Below are 17,630 nucleotides of genomic sequence, written 5' to 3'. Positions count from 1 at the left end.
GTGACTATGCACTGATATGGCATTCACACTGCATTGCTAAGTCAAATCATCCTGGGTCTTAGAGACACACTCACACCAGAGTACTTGCAGTTCAGTCCCTCCCTTTTGGGAAATACAGAAAGTCTACAGAACTGTGTTTGTGTTCTCTAGAAATCAATTGGACTTTATTTACATAAATGCATCTAGGTTATTTCTTTGTGTGTGTGTGTGTGTGTGTGTGTGTGTGTGTGTGTGTGTGTGTGTGTGTGTGTGTGTGTGTGTGTGTGTGTGTGTGTGTGTGTGTGTGTGTGTGTGTGTGTGTGTGTAGTGTGCATACCTTCATTTAGGGGCATAAGTGTGATGGCAACACTGAGCCGGCCACTGCCCAGGCCAACCAGGTGAGGTGTGGTCGTCTGTACCTTCAGGCCTCCTCCAGTCTCTATCAGGTTGAGTGGTGGCCTCTGTGGGGAAAGAGAAAGTGAGGTAGGGTCCTGGAGTAGTGCTGTGAGCTTTAACAAAATAGAGAGTGTGTGTGTGTCACAGGAGGTTGGTGGCACCTTATTGGGGAGGACGGGTTCGTGGTAATGACTGAAGTGGAACTGGTGGAATGGTATCAAATACATCATGTCATTCCATTTGCTCAGTTCCAGCTATTATTATGAGCCGTCCTCCCCTTAGCAGCCTCCACTGGTGTGTGTGTGTGTGTGTGTGTGTGTGTGTGTGTGTGTGTGTGTGTGTGTGTGTGTGTGTGTGTACTCACCATGGGTGTAGCTAGAACTTGCTGATCAGACTCTGCCTGGGACTGGCTCTCTGTACAGCTGCTTGTGTCTGAGTCCTATAAACCAGCAGAACGATGTAAGCCCAAGAGTCGACCCAGACACACACACACACACACACACACACACACACACACACACACACACACACACACACACACACACACACACACACACACACACACACACACACACACACACACACACACACACACACACACACACACTAACAACTCTCTGAGAACAGATGGATGTCATAGGAAGTTCCAGAGGGAGATGGCCTTACATCAGGATGGAGAATGTGGTGGGAAAAAGGAATGGGAGTGGTTTAGGAGAGAAAATTAGGAACAGATTCAGGGGATTTTGAGAGAGGGGGAGCGAGACAGAAACTACAGAAAGAGAAAGTGAGAGAATTGTTGAAAAGATTTCATCTAAATAGAATAGAGAAACAGAGAGTCAGTAAAAGTAGAAAAAAACAAGTAACCCCGAAAATTGAGGAGTGAGGACAAGTTATTAAACTCAGACTGACAAATCACAATAATCCAGTGGAAACTGATTAGAGCTGAAACTAATGTGAAGTGTTAATCCCACTGCTCCAGTCTCCTGCTAGTTTCTAGGTATGTCCTTGTGCCCCAGGAGTTGTGAAAACTCATGCATTTCCTCTCATTGAAAGCTCACGTCCTGTATGAGGTCACTGATAATACCATCATATTATTCCCTAACTTCAGGGGCAGTTGGGACTTGGGCATCTCCACAGTAACAGAGCGATGTCGAGACTCTTTTTTTTTTAAACACTAAAAACACATTTACTTGAAGAACAGTGCAGCACAAACAGCACAAACGTCATCCTGTTACCAAACTTTTTAATGTCCTGTGGAAATTGTTAAAAGTAATCTGTTATGTATGGTACGACGTGCTGTTCGTCATAGTGTACGTTGTTATGGTTTATGACAGTGTGCTGCTTTACGGAGGAATGGGTTGTCAGGATGAGTGGCACATGTCATTAAACGACAGAGTGATGTACAATGTGAAACTGTGCAGATGTGCGTTCTTCTACAGCTAGGCTAGATATAACATTGGCGACGAAGATGGTTGAATTCAGTTTACCACCGCCAGCACCATTCCTCGCCGTGCCGGGCGAACCTCCAGTCCCGTGGAATAACTGGCTTGAAAGCTTTAACACTTATCTCGAAGCTATGGACTTTTCTACAATCTCCGACAAGCGGAGGACAGCACTGCTCCGTCACTGCCTCGGTACAGAGGGACAGAGGATTTTCAGAGCGCTTGGATCGGCTCCTACATTCACTGCTGCAGTCAGCCTCCTACAGAACCACTTCGCCGGGAAAGAGCGAGTGCTCCTCCGACGCTACCGGCTACGGAAGAGACACCAACGGCCGGGTGAGTCCATTCAAAGCTTCGTGGCTAATCTGAGGGATTTGGCTAGCTCTTGTAACTACGGGACACTTCAGGATGAGATCATCAGGGATCAGTTGATAGAGGGGACGCTATGTGAAAAGACAAGGGAGAAACTGCTTTTGGAATCGGATAATTTACAACTAGATGGAGCTATTAAAATAGCACTCCAGGTTGAAGTGGCGTTGGAATGCTCTACTATGCTAACAGACAGATCTGCAGCATACACTCGGCCCCCAGCCATTCTCACACAGCAGCTTCAGCTCGAGCAGGCGCACTACAACGATCACGCGCTGCGCATGGCCTCCCACGTCGATAGCTGCATGGACACAGACACCGGCATGCCCGTGCAGCAGGCACACAGACAAACAAACAGAAGTAGCTGTGGCAACTGTGGGGCTAGCTCTCACAATTCAAGGGCTTCAAACTGCCGAGCCCATGGGAAAATATGCAAGAACTGTTCAAAATACAATCACTTTGCGAAAGTGTGTCGTTCTGCCCCAGCTACTAGCTCCACCCAGCACATGCCCTTACTTTCATCTCACTCTCAACATGAACGCATGGAAATCCAAACTGTCTCCACCAACCATGTGTCATTCAGGACATGCACTGTGCAGCTGGGTGAGGTGGGTTTGCCTTTGCTGCTGGATACTGGCGCTGTGGTGTCATTGCTCAACCTTGCCACTTACTACAAGTTTTTCAGTCACCTACCACTCCAACAGCCCTCTACTGCCCTATGTGGGTACGGTAGATCCAAGATAGACATTGTAGGCACCCTCCAGGTCCCAGTACACTACGGCACCAAGCATCTGCCATCATTCACATTTCATGTTGCAAAGCGGGGTGCCAACCTCTTGGGCCTCGACCTCTTCACAGGCTTGGGATTCACGCTGAGAGATGACAGTGGGTCAGCTATCCACCAAGTTACCTGCACATGGCAACAGAACTGGCCAACTCTGTTTGATGGACTGGGCTGCCTCACAGCCTTTACTCACAGGCCCCTAGTGAATCCGGAAGTGACCCCAGTCATGCAGCCCCTGCGGCGCATTCCCTTTGCACTGCGTGATGACGTCATAAAAAGATCTCCAGGCACAGTTGGATGCAGGTATCATTGAGCCAGTCAACGCTGCCCCCTGGAGTTCAAACTTGGTCATTGCAACCAAAAAGTCAGGTGGAATTCGGACCTGCGTGGATCTCCGTGCTGTGAACAAGGCCGTTGTCCGCACAATTCCATGGCTCCACGATCTTCACGAAGCTTGACCTTCATCAGGGTTATCTTCAGGTACCCCTCCATGCAGCTAGCAGAGACCTCACGGCCTTTGTCACACATGCTGGCGTGTTCAGATATACACGCATGCCTTTTGGACTTAGCTCCGCCCCCAGCTGCTTCCAGAAGGTGATGAGCACCATCCTCGCTGGAATACCTGGGGTGGCGGTCTATCTGGATGACATCGTGGTCCATGGCCCTGACCTCCACATCCATGATTATCGACTCCACAGTGTATTCAGCACTCTACTGCAGAACAACCTGACCCTTAACGGTGGAAAGTGCACCTTTGCAGCTCCAGCCGTCGAGTTTGTGGGGTTCCGCCTGTCGGCCAAAGGCATTGCCCCACTCATGTCGAACACTGAAGCCGTCCACAGGATCCCGGAACCGACCTCAGCCTCTCAGGTGGCCTCATTCTTGGGCATGACAGCTTACTACCTCCGGTTTCTGCCCCACTACTCCCAGACCACAGCGCCCCTTCGCCAGCTCCTCAAGAAGGATGAGCCATGGGCCTGGATGGCAGCCTGCTCAGACGCGGTCCGCTCACTGAAGAGCCAACTCACCACAGCCCCAGTCTTGGCTCACTTTGACCCCGTCTGCCCCACCATTGTCACATGTGACGCCTCAGCTGGAGCACTAGGAGCTGTCCTCTCACAGCCGCAGAATGGCTTTGAGAGGCCCGTTGCCTTCGCCTCAAGGGCCCTGAGCCCAACAGAACAACGGTACTCTGTGGGCGAACGAGATGCACTGGCCTGTGTCTGGGCATGCGAAAGGTGGCACCTCTACCTATATGGCCGTCTGTTCACGCTCCGAACCGACCACCAGTCCCTCACAACGCTACTGTCGGCATCAGGAACTGGCCACAAGCCGCTTCGGCTGCACAGATGGGCCGACCGCCTCAGACAGTACGACTGTCAGCTGAAGTTCACTCCGGGGAAGGATAACGTGGTGGCAGACCTCCTCTCACGCTCCTTTGACGCTCCTACTCCGACCGTCTTGCCAGACGACAACGAAACAGAGCTTGTACAAATGCTTTACGCTCCTCTTCAGTCAGTCGTCTCACTGGAGGAGCTGAAGCAAGCATCGGAACAGGATCCCACACTGTCTACCCTGCGCACCTACATACGCACTGGATGGCCAGCACACGTGCCGGAAGAGCTGGCGACTTTCGTCAGGGTGAAGCACGAACTTTCTTGCTGGGAAGAAGTCTGTGTCTCTTGAGGGTTTTGCACTGTGGTCCCAAGTGGTCTGCATGCGCGTGTTCTATCCATGGCGCACGAGGGGCACTTGGGCATAGTGAAGGTCAAACAGCGATGTCGAGACCTTGTGTGGTGGCCAGGCATCGACCACGACATTGAAGCCCTGGTCAGGGATTGTGCTGCATGCCTCCTCAGTGGGAAAACAGGACAGTCCACCCCACCCCCCCTGCAGCCTCTCGCATGGCCGTCCCGCCCCTGGGAGCACATCCAACTGGACATCTGTGGCGAGATCCATGGACACGCAGTCCCTCACCATCAGCGCTTCCTGGTGGTGGTGTATGACCTCCACTCTAAGTGGCCAGAAGTGGTTCCTGTCGGAACTGTCACAGCACAGGCCATCGTGGACATCCTAGACAGCCTGTTCACAAGGTGGGGCCTACCCCTCACCCTTACCACGGACAATGGGCCCCAGCTAATCTCTGCCGAGTTCTCCTCATATCTCAGCAACAAGGGAATCAAACACATCCGCACGGCCTACTACAACCCACAAGCTAACGGAGGGGTGGAACGCTTCAACCAAACGCTCAAGACTGGCATCAGAGCGCACCTGGTCCAGGGGTACACGTTCCAAACTGCTTTGAATCAAACGCTAATGCACTACAGAGCAAGCAAACACACAACAACACAGGTCTCCCCGGCATCCCTCATGCTAGGTCGTGAGATGGAACTGCCACTGGACAGACTCAGAACACAGAGAGTTGCAGAACCGGCGACTAGGTGCACCCAAGAAAAGCAGGCAGTGACCAGGCACCAAAGAGCAATGAAACAGCGTTTTGACAAGGCACACAGGGTGATGAAGTCGATCATCCAAGTGTCTGACTGGGTCCGAGCCCGACGGCCTCAGCGGTGCAACAAAATGGCCTCATTCTGGTCAGACCCCTTGCAGGTCAGTCGACAACTGGGGCCCGCCACATTCATGTTGAGCAATGGATCACGCTGGCACGCCAGCCGCCTCAGAAAAGTCCCTGCCCCTCAAGGAATACGAATGCACACAGAACAGACATGCAGGCCAGAGACGCCACCGGATGGACCTCCCCCACCACTACCACCCGAGCCCCAGCCTCTGTGGGCTCCCCAAGGGCCAGAGCCACAAGCGGTGGCGGTTGAAGAAAGGCCTATGCGGGCACGAACTCGCCCTGCTCATCTGGGGGACTACTTAACCTCTTTTCATTCTTAGGCTCCGGTAGGTGTCTTAGTCAACCTCCATGTTAATGGACTGAACTGGCTAGTTTGGAGAGTCCTTCCGTTTAAGGGTTAATGTTTATTTCTTACAGGTATCACTCTAGGTTCTTGCCCTATGGACATTTTATATATGATACCAGTCCCTGGTTTTGGAAAGGGGGGAGAAATGTTATGTATGGTACGACGTGCTGTACGTCATACTGTACGTTGTTATGGTTTACGACAGTGTGCTGCTTTACGGATGAATGGGTTGTCAGAATGAGTGGCACATGTCATTAAACGACAGAGTGATGTACAATGTGAAACTGTGCAGATGTGCGTTCTTCTACAGCTAGGCTAGATATAACATAATCCTTGTGTAATCCTACTTTGAGTTGTTTGGTTTGATTACTTTGCAACCATTGGTTTTTGTTTGGCATTAATTTTAAAGTGAGTCTCAGCATTACTCTGTTAAAAACCCATCTAAGCAGAAACAGATTGTGTGTTCACTCAGCTGTGTTATTGCATGTCAAAACACCCATGCTGTGTTTAGGCTCTGGGAACCAGGTCATGGTCCAGAGTGAATCTTAATAGTGGGCTATCGTCTGAAAGTCCATCATGAGCTCACGAGGGGAATGACACAACCGGGCAAACGGTCACTATATATAACTATATCTACCACCATTTCCCTTCAAGAGGTCAAGAGTCAGCTCCTGATCTATATAGTATTAATCAATTGATAAAACGTTACATCCTCCACATGTATTCAAAGTCATTCCTGTCCTAATGACCATGGACATACAGTTGTGTTTACAGTGTAAATACCATCAGAGTGCTGTCTCACATCTCTCCTCCAATGGAATCCTAGTAACAGCTCTCATCTGGGGCCAGATCATAAAATGTAAAGGAATTTGGGTTTTTGATACATTTGTATCTGCTGCTGCAAGTCACATTATTCAGAGGATAATAATGTAGCCATTGTTACCTGCAGTGTTCAGGATTACAACATCTGTAGCCTACTATCAGAGACTGTTTAAAAATGATAAAATAACTAACAGTGTAGGAAGGAATATTTTTTTAAATCAGTTAGAGCTTCAAGCTACAGTCAGACCACTTTGACCACTTGTAAAATTGTAGGAAAAAAACGTACCATTGTTGAAGTCGAACTGCAAGCTTCAGTTATAACTCCCGAAATGGACGTTAATGGCAAATGAATCTAATTACGAGGAGGGCATCTCTTTACAGGGCGAGACACTGTTAGTTGGGGAGGGGGGTTCTTCGGTGCCATTAAGGTCTCGACTCTCGACAGAATATTTACAAGTCCAAAAGAAGACTGTAGCATTATTGGTGGAATGAAACTTGCGGATTGTCATCTCTTCTGGACGGAAGGATACATATTTTTGTAAACAGGAAACCCCCCTCCCCTTAAAGAGCTTGAGGGGAGGGTAGTGAGTTTTTTTCCCGGGTTTACATTCGCTCTTCTGCTCATATTTTCCCTATAAACAATGGCTTGATTTACTTTTGATATCACCGTAATAAAGTTTAGAAACGTTTGTGAAGGTTTGGTATGGTGTGGTTATTATTAAGCTTTAGCTACAGCAGGCCTGTGATATGAAGGCAGTGCACCCCAGCGCTGCAACGGACTCTGACAGTTGACCTTGAGGTGAGGAGGACTGCTTCACGCCTACCTGAGTTACTCCTATAATCTAACAATATACTGCTTATCTTTATACAAAATATTTGGATCGAAATGTATGAATTACACTCCTTCTGTTCGTCGATATCTGCATAGCAGACGAAGTAGACATCTGACATAAAGAAATGCATGTCGGTGTCGTTGCATGCCACCAGCATATCTCTATCTCTATGGGGTTAACCTCTACATGATCGGTGTGCCCCCCGTGGGACGGTTGAGCTAACATGCGCTAATGGGATTATCATGAGGTTGTACGTACAAGAACATTTCCCAGGACATAGACATATCTGATATGGGCAGAAAGCTTCAATTCTTGTTAATCTAACTGTACTGTCCAGTTTACAGTAGCTATTACAGTGAAAGAATACGATGCTATTCTTTGAGGAGAGTGCACAGTTATGAACTTGAAAAATGGGCAGACTTGATACAACATTTTGAACAGAAATGCAATGGTTCATTGGATCAGTCTAAAATGGTGCACATACAATGCTGCCATCTAGTGGCCAAAACCTAAATTGCGCCTAGATTCCTAAGTCATATATTGGCCTTTCTCTTGCATTTCAAAGATGATGGAACAAAAATAAATTGAAAATGAGTGTTTTTTTCTTTGTATTATCTTTTACCAGATCTAATGTGTTATATTCTCCCACATTAATTTCACATTTCCACAGACTTCAAAGTGTTTCCTTTCAAATGGTATCAATAATATGCATATCCTTGCTTCAGGTCCTGAGCTACAGGCAGTTAGATTTGGGTATATCATTTTAAGCAGAAATTTAAAAAAGGGTCAGTATGTGTGTTTCCCACCATGAACCATGGAGGAGGAGGTGTGATAGTGTGGGGGTGCTTTGCTGGTGACACTGTCAGTGATTTATTTAGAATTCACACTTCACCAGCATGGCTACCACAGCATTCTGCAGCGATACGCCATTCCATCTGGTTTGCGCTTAGTAGGACTATCACTTGTTTTTCAACAGGACAATGACCCAACACACCTCCAGGCTGTGTAAGGGTTATTTGACCAAGAAGGAGAGTGATGGAGTGCTGCATCAGAGGACCTGGCCTCCACTCGACCTTTGGGATGAGTTGGACAGCAGAGAGGAGGAAAAGCAGCCAGCAAGTACTCAGCATATGTGGGAACTCCATCAAGACTGTTGGAAATGTATTCCAGGTGAAGCTGGTTGAGAGAATGCCAAGAGTGTGCAAAGCTGTCATCAAGGCAAAGGGTGTCTACTTTGAAGAAACTACAATCTAAAATTAACACTTTTTTGGTTACTACGTGAATCCATATGTGTTGTTTCCTAGTTGAGATGTCTTCACTATTATTTTATAATGTAGAAAATAGTAAAAATAAAGAAAAACCCATGAATGAGTAGCTGTGTCCAAATTTTTGACTGGTACTGCATGTACAAAAATATATTGGCATATTACAAACTTGTCCGTTTGAAACTGTTCAAAATACACTAAAATCATCCAAAATCCACAATCGATACAGCTAAAAATAATGGGATGTCAAAACAAGTTGACATTGAGTTTTAAGAAAGTGTGCCGTATAAATTTACCTAATTTTGATAACCGTTATCTTGGACAAAATCAAGACGTCAATATTTTTGTAATGCTTTTTGTATACATTTTTTACAGCTCAATTCGATCAAATTCTGAATTTGCGATAAATCGAGATTAGTCACAGCAAATCCTGCGATTAACTCAATATTTTTTTTAATAGTTTGACAGCCCTAATTTCTACATATATTCCTATATGATCCAAGATGGCATAGCAGTCATACATCTTTGTCTTGTCGTGTCCTGTATATATATCTTTTTTTCCCAATATACTCTCCTGCAACCCGCCTCACCCAATGTGGTATGGATCTGCTATTTTCTATACTTTAGAACCGGAACCCCCAACAGAAGCTAGCCAGCTAACTAGCTACTAGCTAGTAGTCAACTAGCCACTGCTAGTAGTCATCAGCTAACCTTAGGCCGGTCAACTCCTGCCAGTCTGCACAGCGCGATTCAACCCAGTGCATATCGGACTGCTTTTCTCCACCAAATCTCCAGATTTGGAGAATCTCCGGATTCCTATCGCAAGCTCTGAACCTTTTCAGCTGGATCATCGCAGCTTGCTAGCTGCTATCCGAGTGGCTATTCCTTGCTAAAGTCTATGTCCTGAAGCAAGCACCAGTTAGCCTGGAGCTAGCCTAGGCCCATCTCCTACAACACCTATTTTGCCATTTGGCCTGGACCCCTTTTACTGCCAACACAGAGCCCCGCCGATCCATCACGACTGGTCTACCGACGTAATCCGTCCGAGGGGGTTTCAACAGGCACCTCCGTCACGACGTCCCCTGATGGCCCATCTGCTAGCCTGCTAGTCACGGCCCGCTAGCTGTCTACAGCATATCGGACTGTTAGCTGAAGAGGTCCATCAGCCAATTTCTTGGGCTACAATACCTATTTTGCCAATTGGCCTGGATCCTTTACCTGCCTACACGGAGCCCTGCCGATCCATCAAGACTGGTCTGCCGACATAACCGTCCAAGGGGGCTTCAACAGAGTCTTCCGTCGCGACGTCCCCCTAAGGCCCTTCTGCTAGTCTGCTATCCCCGGCCTGCTAGCTGTCTGAATCGCCGTGTCTCCAGCCCACCTAGTTACTCACTGGACCCTATGATCACTCGGCTACGCATGCCTCTCCCTAATGTCAATATGGTTTAAATGGTGTCTCTAGAGACAAAACCTATCTCATTGTCACTCAATGCCTAGGTTTACCTCCACTGTATTCACATCCTACCATACCCTTGTCTCTACATTATGCCTTGAATCTATTCTTCCGGGCCCAGAAACCTGCTCATTTTCCTCTCTGTTCCGAACGCACTAGACGACCAGTTCTTATAGCCTTTAGCCGTACCCTTAACCTACTCCTCCTCTGTTCCTCTGGTGATGTAGAGGTTAACCTGTTGGGGATAGGGGGCAGTATTTGCACGGCTGGATAAAAAACGTACCCGATTTAATCTGGTTACTACTCCTGCCCAGTAACTAGAATATGCATATAATTGTTTGATTTGGATAGAAAACACCCTAACGTTTCTAAAACTGTTTGAATGGTGTCTGTGAGTATAACAGAACTCATTTGGCAGGCCAAAATCTGAGAAGATTCCAAACAGGAAGCACCCTCTCTGACCAATTCTTGGCCTTCTTGATCATCTCTATCCAAAACAGGGGATCTCTGGCATAACGTGACATTTTCTAACGCTCCCATAGGCTCTCAGAAGGCGCCAGAACGTTGAATGATGACTTTGCAGGCCATGGCTAAAAAAAGTAGCGCATTTGGTAAGTGGTCAATCTGAGAACAATGAGACTGGGGCGCTCGTGCACGAGACTCCACCATGTTTACATTTTCAGTCTTTGAACGAAAACAGGGTTTCCCGGTCGGAATATTATCGCTTTTTTACGAGAAAAATTGCATAAAAATTGATTTTAAAGAGCGTTTGACATGCTTCAAAGTACGGTAATGGAATATTTAGACATTTTTTGTCACGAAACGCACCGGGTGCGTCACCCTTCGACACCCTTCGGATAGTGTCTTGAACGCACAACAAAACGCCGCTATTTGGATATAACTATGGATTATTTGGAACCAAACCAACATTTGTTATTGAAGTAGAAGTCCTGGGAGTGCATTCTGACGAAGAACAGCAAAGGTAATCCAATTTTTCTTATAGTAAATCTGACTTTGGTGAGGGCCAAACTTGGTGGGTGTCAAAATAGCTAGCCCGTGACGGCGAGCTATCTACTCAGAGTATTACAAAATGTGCTTTCACCGAAAAGCTATTTTAAAATTGGACATAGCGATTGCATAAAGGAGTTCTGTATCTATAATTCTTAAAATAATTGTTATGTTTTTTGTGAACGTTTATCGTGAGTAATTTAGTAAATTCACCGGAAGTTTCGGTGGGTATGCTAGTTCTGAACGTCACATGCTAATGTAAAAAGCTGTTTTTTGATATAAATATGAACTTGATTGAACAAAACATGCATGTATTGTATAACATAATGTCCTAGGAGTGTCATCTGATGAAGATCATCAAAGGTTAGTGCTGCATTTAGCTCTGGTTTTGTTTTTTGTGACATTACATGCTAGCTTGAAAAATGTGTGTCTGATTATTTCTGGCTGGGTACTCTGCTGACATAATCTAATGTTTTGCTTTCGCTGTAAAGCCTTTTTGAAATCGGACAGTGTGGTTAGATAAAGGAGAGTCTTGTCTTTAAAATGGTGTAAAAGAGTCATATTTTTGAAAAATGGAAGTTTTCGGATTTTCGAGGATTTTGTATTTCGCGCCACGCCCATCATTGGATATTGGAGCAGGTGTTCAGCTAGCGGAACGTCTAGATGTAAGAGGTTAACGGGATGAGAACGGGAAGGGGTCCCATAGAGGTAACATTCTTATCATTTATCGCCCTCCAGGTTCCCTTGGAGAGTTCATCAATGAGCTTGACGCCTTGATAAGTTCCTTTCCTGAGGATGGCTCACCCCTCACAGTTCTGGGTGACTTTAACCTGTTAGGGCTAGGGGGCAGTATTTACACGGCCGGATAAAAAACGTACCCGATTTAATCTGGTTACTACTCCTGCCCAGTAACTAGAATATGCATATAATTATTGGCTTTGGATAGAAAACACCCTAAAGTTTCTAAAACTGTTTGAATGGTGTCTGTGAGTATAACAGAACTCATATGGCAGGCAAAAACCTGAGAAGATTTCATGCAGGAAGTGGCCTGTCTGACAAGGTGTCGTTCTTCTTGTCTCTGTTTATTGAAGAGTCAGGATCTTAGCTGTAACGTGACACTTCCTACGGCTCCCATAGGCTCTCAGAGCCCGGGAAAAAGCTGAACGATATCGAGGCAGCCTCTGGCTGAAACACATTATCGCCTTTGCCAAGTGGCCGATCAGAGGACAAAGGACTTAGGCGCGTGCCTGAGTCGACCCAGTGATATATTTTCTTTCGTCTGTTTACCTAATTGCAGATTCCCGGTCGGAATATTATCGCTTTTTTACGAGAAAAATGGCATAAAAATTGATTTTAACCTGTTTGGGCTAGGGGGCAGTATTGAGAATTTTGGAAAAAAATATGTGCCCATTTTTAACTGCCTCCTACACCAACTCAGAAGCTAGAATATGCATATTATTGTTCAGGTTTGGATAGAAAACACCCTAAAGTTTCTAAAACTGTTTGAATGGTGTCTGTGAGTATAACAGAACTCCTATGGCAGGCAAAAACCTGACAAGGTTTCATGCAGGAAGTACCCTGTCTGACAAGGAGTCGTGCATCTTGCATCTGTTTATTGAAAAGTAAGGATCTTAGCTGTAACGTGACAATTCCCAGGGCTCCGATAGGCTCTCAGAACCCGGGAAATACCTGAAGGTTGACGAGGCAGCCTCAGGCTGAAACACATTATCGCCTTTGGTAAGTGGCGGATCAGAGGACCTTTGAATGAGGCGCGTGCACGATTCGCCCCTGTGGAGAAATTTAATTTGGCTGTTTAGGCTCATTGCATATTCCCGGTCGGAATATTATCGCTTTTCTACGAGATAAATGGCATAAAAATTGGTTTTAAACAGTGGTTGACATGCTTCGAAGTACGGTAATGGAATATTTAGAATTTTTTTGTCACATTCTGTGCCATGCTCGTGGCCGAGATTTAGTATTCTGATAGTGTCTAGAACTCACGAACAAAACGTCGCTGTTTGGATATAACGATGGATTATTTGGGACCAAACCTACATTTGTTATTGAAGTAGATGTCGTGGGACATATCGAGTGCATAGAGGAGTAATGTATCTATAATTCTTCAAATAATTGTTATGCTTTTTGTGAACGTTTATCGTGAGTAATTTAGCAAACTGTTAGTAAATTCCCCGGAAGTTTGCGGGGGTTATGCTTTTTCTGAACGTCACATGCTAATGTAAAAAGCTGTTTTTTGATATAAATATGAACTTGATTGAACAGACATGCATGTATTGTATAACACAATGTCCTAGGTGTGTCATCTGATGAAGATCATAAAAGGTTAGTGCTGCATTTAGCTGTGGTTTGGGTTTATGTGACATGATATGCTAGCTTGAAAAATGGGTGTCTGATTATTTCTGGCTGGGCACTCTGCTGACATAATCTAATGTTTTGCTTTCGTTGTAAAGCCTTTTTGAAATCGGACAGTGTGGTTAGATTAACGAGATTCTTGTCTTTAAATAGCTGTAAAATAGTCATATGTTTGAGAAATTGAAGTAATAGTATTTCAAACGATTCAAAAATCGCGCCACTGGATTTCAGTGGCTGTTACGTAGGTGGGACGAGTTCGTCCCACATGCGCCAGAGAGGTTAAACAGCGGTTGACATGCTTCGAAGTACGGTAATGAAATATTTAGAAATCTTTTGTCACGAAATGCGCCGTGCGCATGATCCTTATTTACCATTGGGATAGTGTCTTGAACGCACGAACAAAACGCCGCTGTTGGAACATAACTATGGATTATTTTGGACCAAACCAACATTTGTTATTGAAGTAGAAGTCCTGGGAGTGCATTCTGACGAAGAACAGGAAAGGTAATCAAACTTTTCTAATAGTAAATCGGAGTTTGGTGAAGGCTAAACTTGCTGGGTGTCTAAATAGCTAGCCCTGTGATGCCGGGCTATCTACTCAGAATATTGCAAAATGTGCTTTCACCGAAAAGCTATTTTAAAATCGGACATATCGAGTACATAGAGGAGTTCTGTATCTATAATTCTTAAAATAATTGTTATGCTTTTTGTGAACGTTTATCGTGAGTAATTTAGTAAATTGTTAGTAAATTCGCCGGAAGTTTGCGGGGGGTATGCTAGTTCTGAACGTCACATGCTAATGTAAAAAGCTGGTTTTTGATATAAATATGAACTTGATTGAACAAAACATGCATGTATTGTATAACATAATGTCCTAGGTGTGTCATCTGATGAAGATCATCAAAGGTAAGTGCTGCATTTAGCTGTCTTCTGGGTTTTTGTGACATTATATGCTAGCTTGAAAAATGGGTGTCTAATTATTTCTGGCTGGGTACTCTGCTCACATAATCTAATGTTTTGCTTTCGTTGTAAAGCCTTTTTGAAATCGGAAAGTGTGGTTAGATTAACGAGAGTCTTGTCTTTAAATAGCTGTAAAATAGTCATATGTTTGAGAAATTGAAGTAATAGCATTTCTAAGGTATTTGAAAATCGCGCCACAGGATTCAACTGGCTGTTACGTAGGTGGGACGATTTGGTGCCACCTGCCCTAGAGAGGTTAACCTCCCTACGTCTACCTTTGACTCATTTCTCTCTGCCTCCTTCTTTCCACTCCTCTCCTCTTTTGACCTCACCCTCTCACCGTCCCCCCCTACTCACAAGGCAGGCAATACGCTTGACCTCATCTTTACTAGATGCTGTTCTTCTACTAATCTCACTGCAACTCCCCTCCAAGTCTCCGACCACTACCTTGTATCCTTTTCCCTCTCGCTCTCCTCCAACACTACTCACTCTGCCCCTACTCAGATGGTATTGCGCCGTCGCAACCTTCGCTCTCTCTCTCCTGCTACTCTCTCCTCTTCCATCCTATCATCTCTTCCCTCTGCTCAAACCTTCTCCAACCAATCTCCTGATTCTGCTTCCTCAACCCTCCTCTCCTCCCTTTCTGCATCCTTTGACTCTCTATGTCCCCTATCCTCCCGGCCGGCTCGGTCCTCCCCTCCTACTCCGTGGCTTGACAACTCATTGCGAGCTCACAGAACAGGGCTCCGGGCAGCCGAGTGGAAATGGAGGAAAACTAGCCTCCCTGCGGACCTGGCATCTTTTCACTCCCTCCTCTCTACATTTTCTTCCTCTGTTTCTGCTGCTAAAGCCACTTTCTACCACTCTAAATTCCAAGCATCTACCTCTAACCCTAGGAAGCTCTTTGCCACCTTCTCCTCCCTCCTGAATCCCCCCCCCTCCTCCCTCTCTGCGGATGACTTCGTCAACCAATTTGAAAAGAAGGTTGACGACATCCGATCCTCGTGTGTTAAGTCAAACGACACCGCTGGTCCTGCTCACATTGCCCTACCCTATGCTTTGACCTCTTTCTCCCCTCGATCTCCAGATGAAATCTTGCGACTTGTGACGGCCGGCTGCCCAACAACCTGCTCGCTTGACCCTATCCCCTCCTCTCTTCTCCAGACCATTTCCGGAGACCTTCTCCCCTACCTCACCTCGCTCATCAACTCATCCTTGACCACTGGCTACGTCCCTTCCGTCTTCAAGAGAGCGAGTGTTGCACCCCTTCTCAAAAAACCTACACTCGATCCCTCCGATTTCAACAACTACAGACCAGTGTGCCTTCTTTCTTTTCTCTCCAAAACTCTTGAGCGTGCTGTCCTTGGCCAGCTCTCTTGCTATCTCTCTCAGAATGACTTTCTTGATCCAAATCAGTCAGGTTTCAAGACTGGTCATTCAACTGAGACTGCTCTTCTCTGTGTCACGGAGGCTCTCCGCACTGCTAAAGCTAACTCTCTCTCCTCTGCTCTCATCCTTCTAGAACTATCTGCTGCCTTTGATACTGTGAACCATCAGATCCTCCTCTCCACCCTTTCCGAGTTGGGCATCTCCGGCGCGGGTCACTCTTGGATTGCGTCCTACCTGACAGGTCGCTCCTACCAGGTGGCGTGGCGAGAATCTGTCTCCGCACCACGTGCTCTCACCACTGGTGTCCACCAGGGCTCAGTTCTAGGCCCTCTCCTATTCTCGCTATACACCAAGTCACTTGGCTCTGTCATATCCTCACATGGTCTCTCCTATCATTGCTACGCAGACGACACACAATGAATCTTCTCCTTTCCCCCTTCTGATAACCAGGTGGCGAATCGCATCTCTGCATGTCTGGCAGACATATCAGTGTGGATGACGGATCACCACCTCAAGCTGAACCTCGGCAAGACGGAGCTGCTCTTCCTCCCGAGGAAGGACTGCCCGTTCCATGATCTCGCCATCACGGTTGACAACTCTATTGTGTCCTCCTCCCAGAGTGCTAAGAGCCTTGGCGTGACCCTGGACAACACCCTGTTTTTCTCCGTTAACATCAAGGCGGTGACCCGATCCTGTAGGTTCATGCTCTACAAAATTCGCAGAGTACGACCCTGCCTTACACAGGAAGCGGCGCAGGTCCTAATCCAGGCACTTGTCATCTCCCGTCTGGATTACTGCAACTCGCTGTTGGCGGGGCTCTCTGCCTGTGCCATTAAACCCCTACAACTCATCCAGAACGCCGCAGCCCATCTGGTGTTCAACCTTCCCAAGTTCTCTCACGTCACCCCGCTCCTCCGCACACTCCACTGGCTTCCAGTTGAAGCTCGCATCTGCTACAAGACCATGGTGCTTGCCTACGGAGCTGTGAGGGGAACGGAACCTCCGTACCTTCAGGCTCTGATCAGTCCCTACACCCAAAGAAGGGCACTGCGTTCCTCCACCTCTGGACTGCTCGCCTCCCTACCTCTGCGGAAGCACAGTTCCCGCTCAGCCCAGTCAAAACTGTTCGCTGCTCTGGCACCCCAATGGTGGAACAAGCTCCCTCACGACGCCAGGACAGCGGAGTCAATCACCACCTTCCGGAGACACCTGAAACCCCACCTCTTTAAGGAATACCCCCCCCCCCCAAAAAAAAAATATAGATGTACTATTGTAAAGTTGTTCCACTGGATATCATAATGGGAATGCACCAATTTGTAAGTCGCTCTGGATAAGAGCGTCTGCTAAATTACATAAATGCAAATGTAAATCCCCAAAGATTGGAAAGCTGCCGCGGTCATCCCCCTCTTCAAAGGGGGAGACACTCTAGACCCAAACTGTTACAGACCTATATTTATCCTACCCTGCCTTTCTAGTCTTTGAAAGCCAAGTTAACAAACAGATCACCGACCATTTCGAATCCCAACGTACCTTTTCCGCTATGCAATCTGGTTTCCGAGCTGGTCATGGGTGCACCTCAGCCACGCTCAAGGTCCTAAATGATATCATAACCGCCATCGATAAAAGACAATAC

General features: G+C 46.6%; 1 protein-coding gene across 3 annotated transcripts in view; it reads right to left on the bottom strand.

Moving 5' to 3' along the window:
* Positions 1-7,478, bottom strand: part of LOC115204373 (pleckstrin homology-like domain family B member 2) — a 42,075-nt gene extending 34,597 nt beyond the window's left edge. The window contains exons 1-3 of one of the 3 annotated variants that reach the window (XM_029769891.1): positions 7,006-7,478; positions 740-814; positions 317-440 (exon numbers count right to left, since the gene is read on the bottom strand). In XM_029769891.1, coding sequence (XP_029625751.1) covers positions 317-440; positions 740-814; positions 7,006-7,008 — 202 coding nt within the window. In that variant the 5' untranslated portion in view covers positions 7,009-7,478. The remainder of the gene's footprint in view (positions 1-316; positions 441-739; positions 815-7,005) is intronic. The other 2 variants (XM_029769889.1, XM_029769890.1) reach the window with 2 other exon arrangements.
* Positions 7,479-17,630: the final 10,152 nt, after the last annotated feature.

The sequence above is a fragment of the Salmo trutta genome, chromosome 12 (genome assembly GCF_901001165.1).
Source record: "Salmo trutta chromosome 12, fSalTru1.1, whole genome shotgun sequence".
Lineage (NCBI taxonomy): Eukaryota > Metazoa > Chordata > Actinopteri > Salmoniformes > Salmonidae > Salmo > Salmo trutta.
This window is presented reverse-complemented; position numbering and strand designations above follow the sequence as displayed.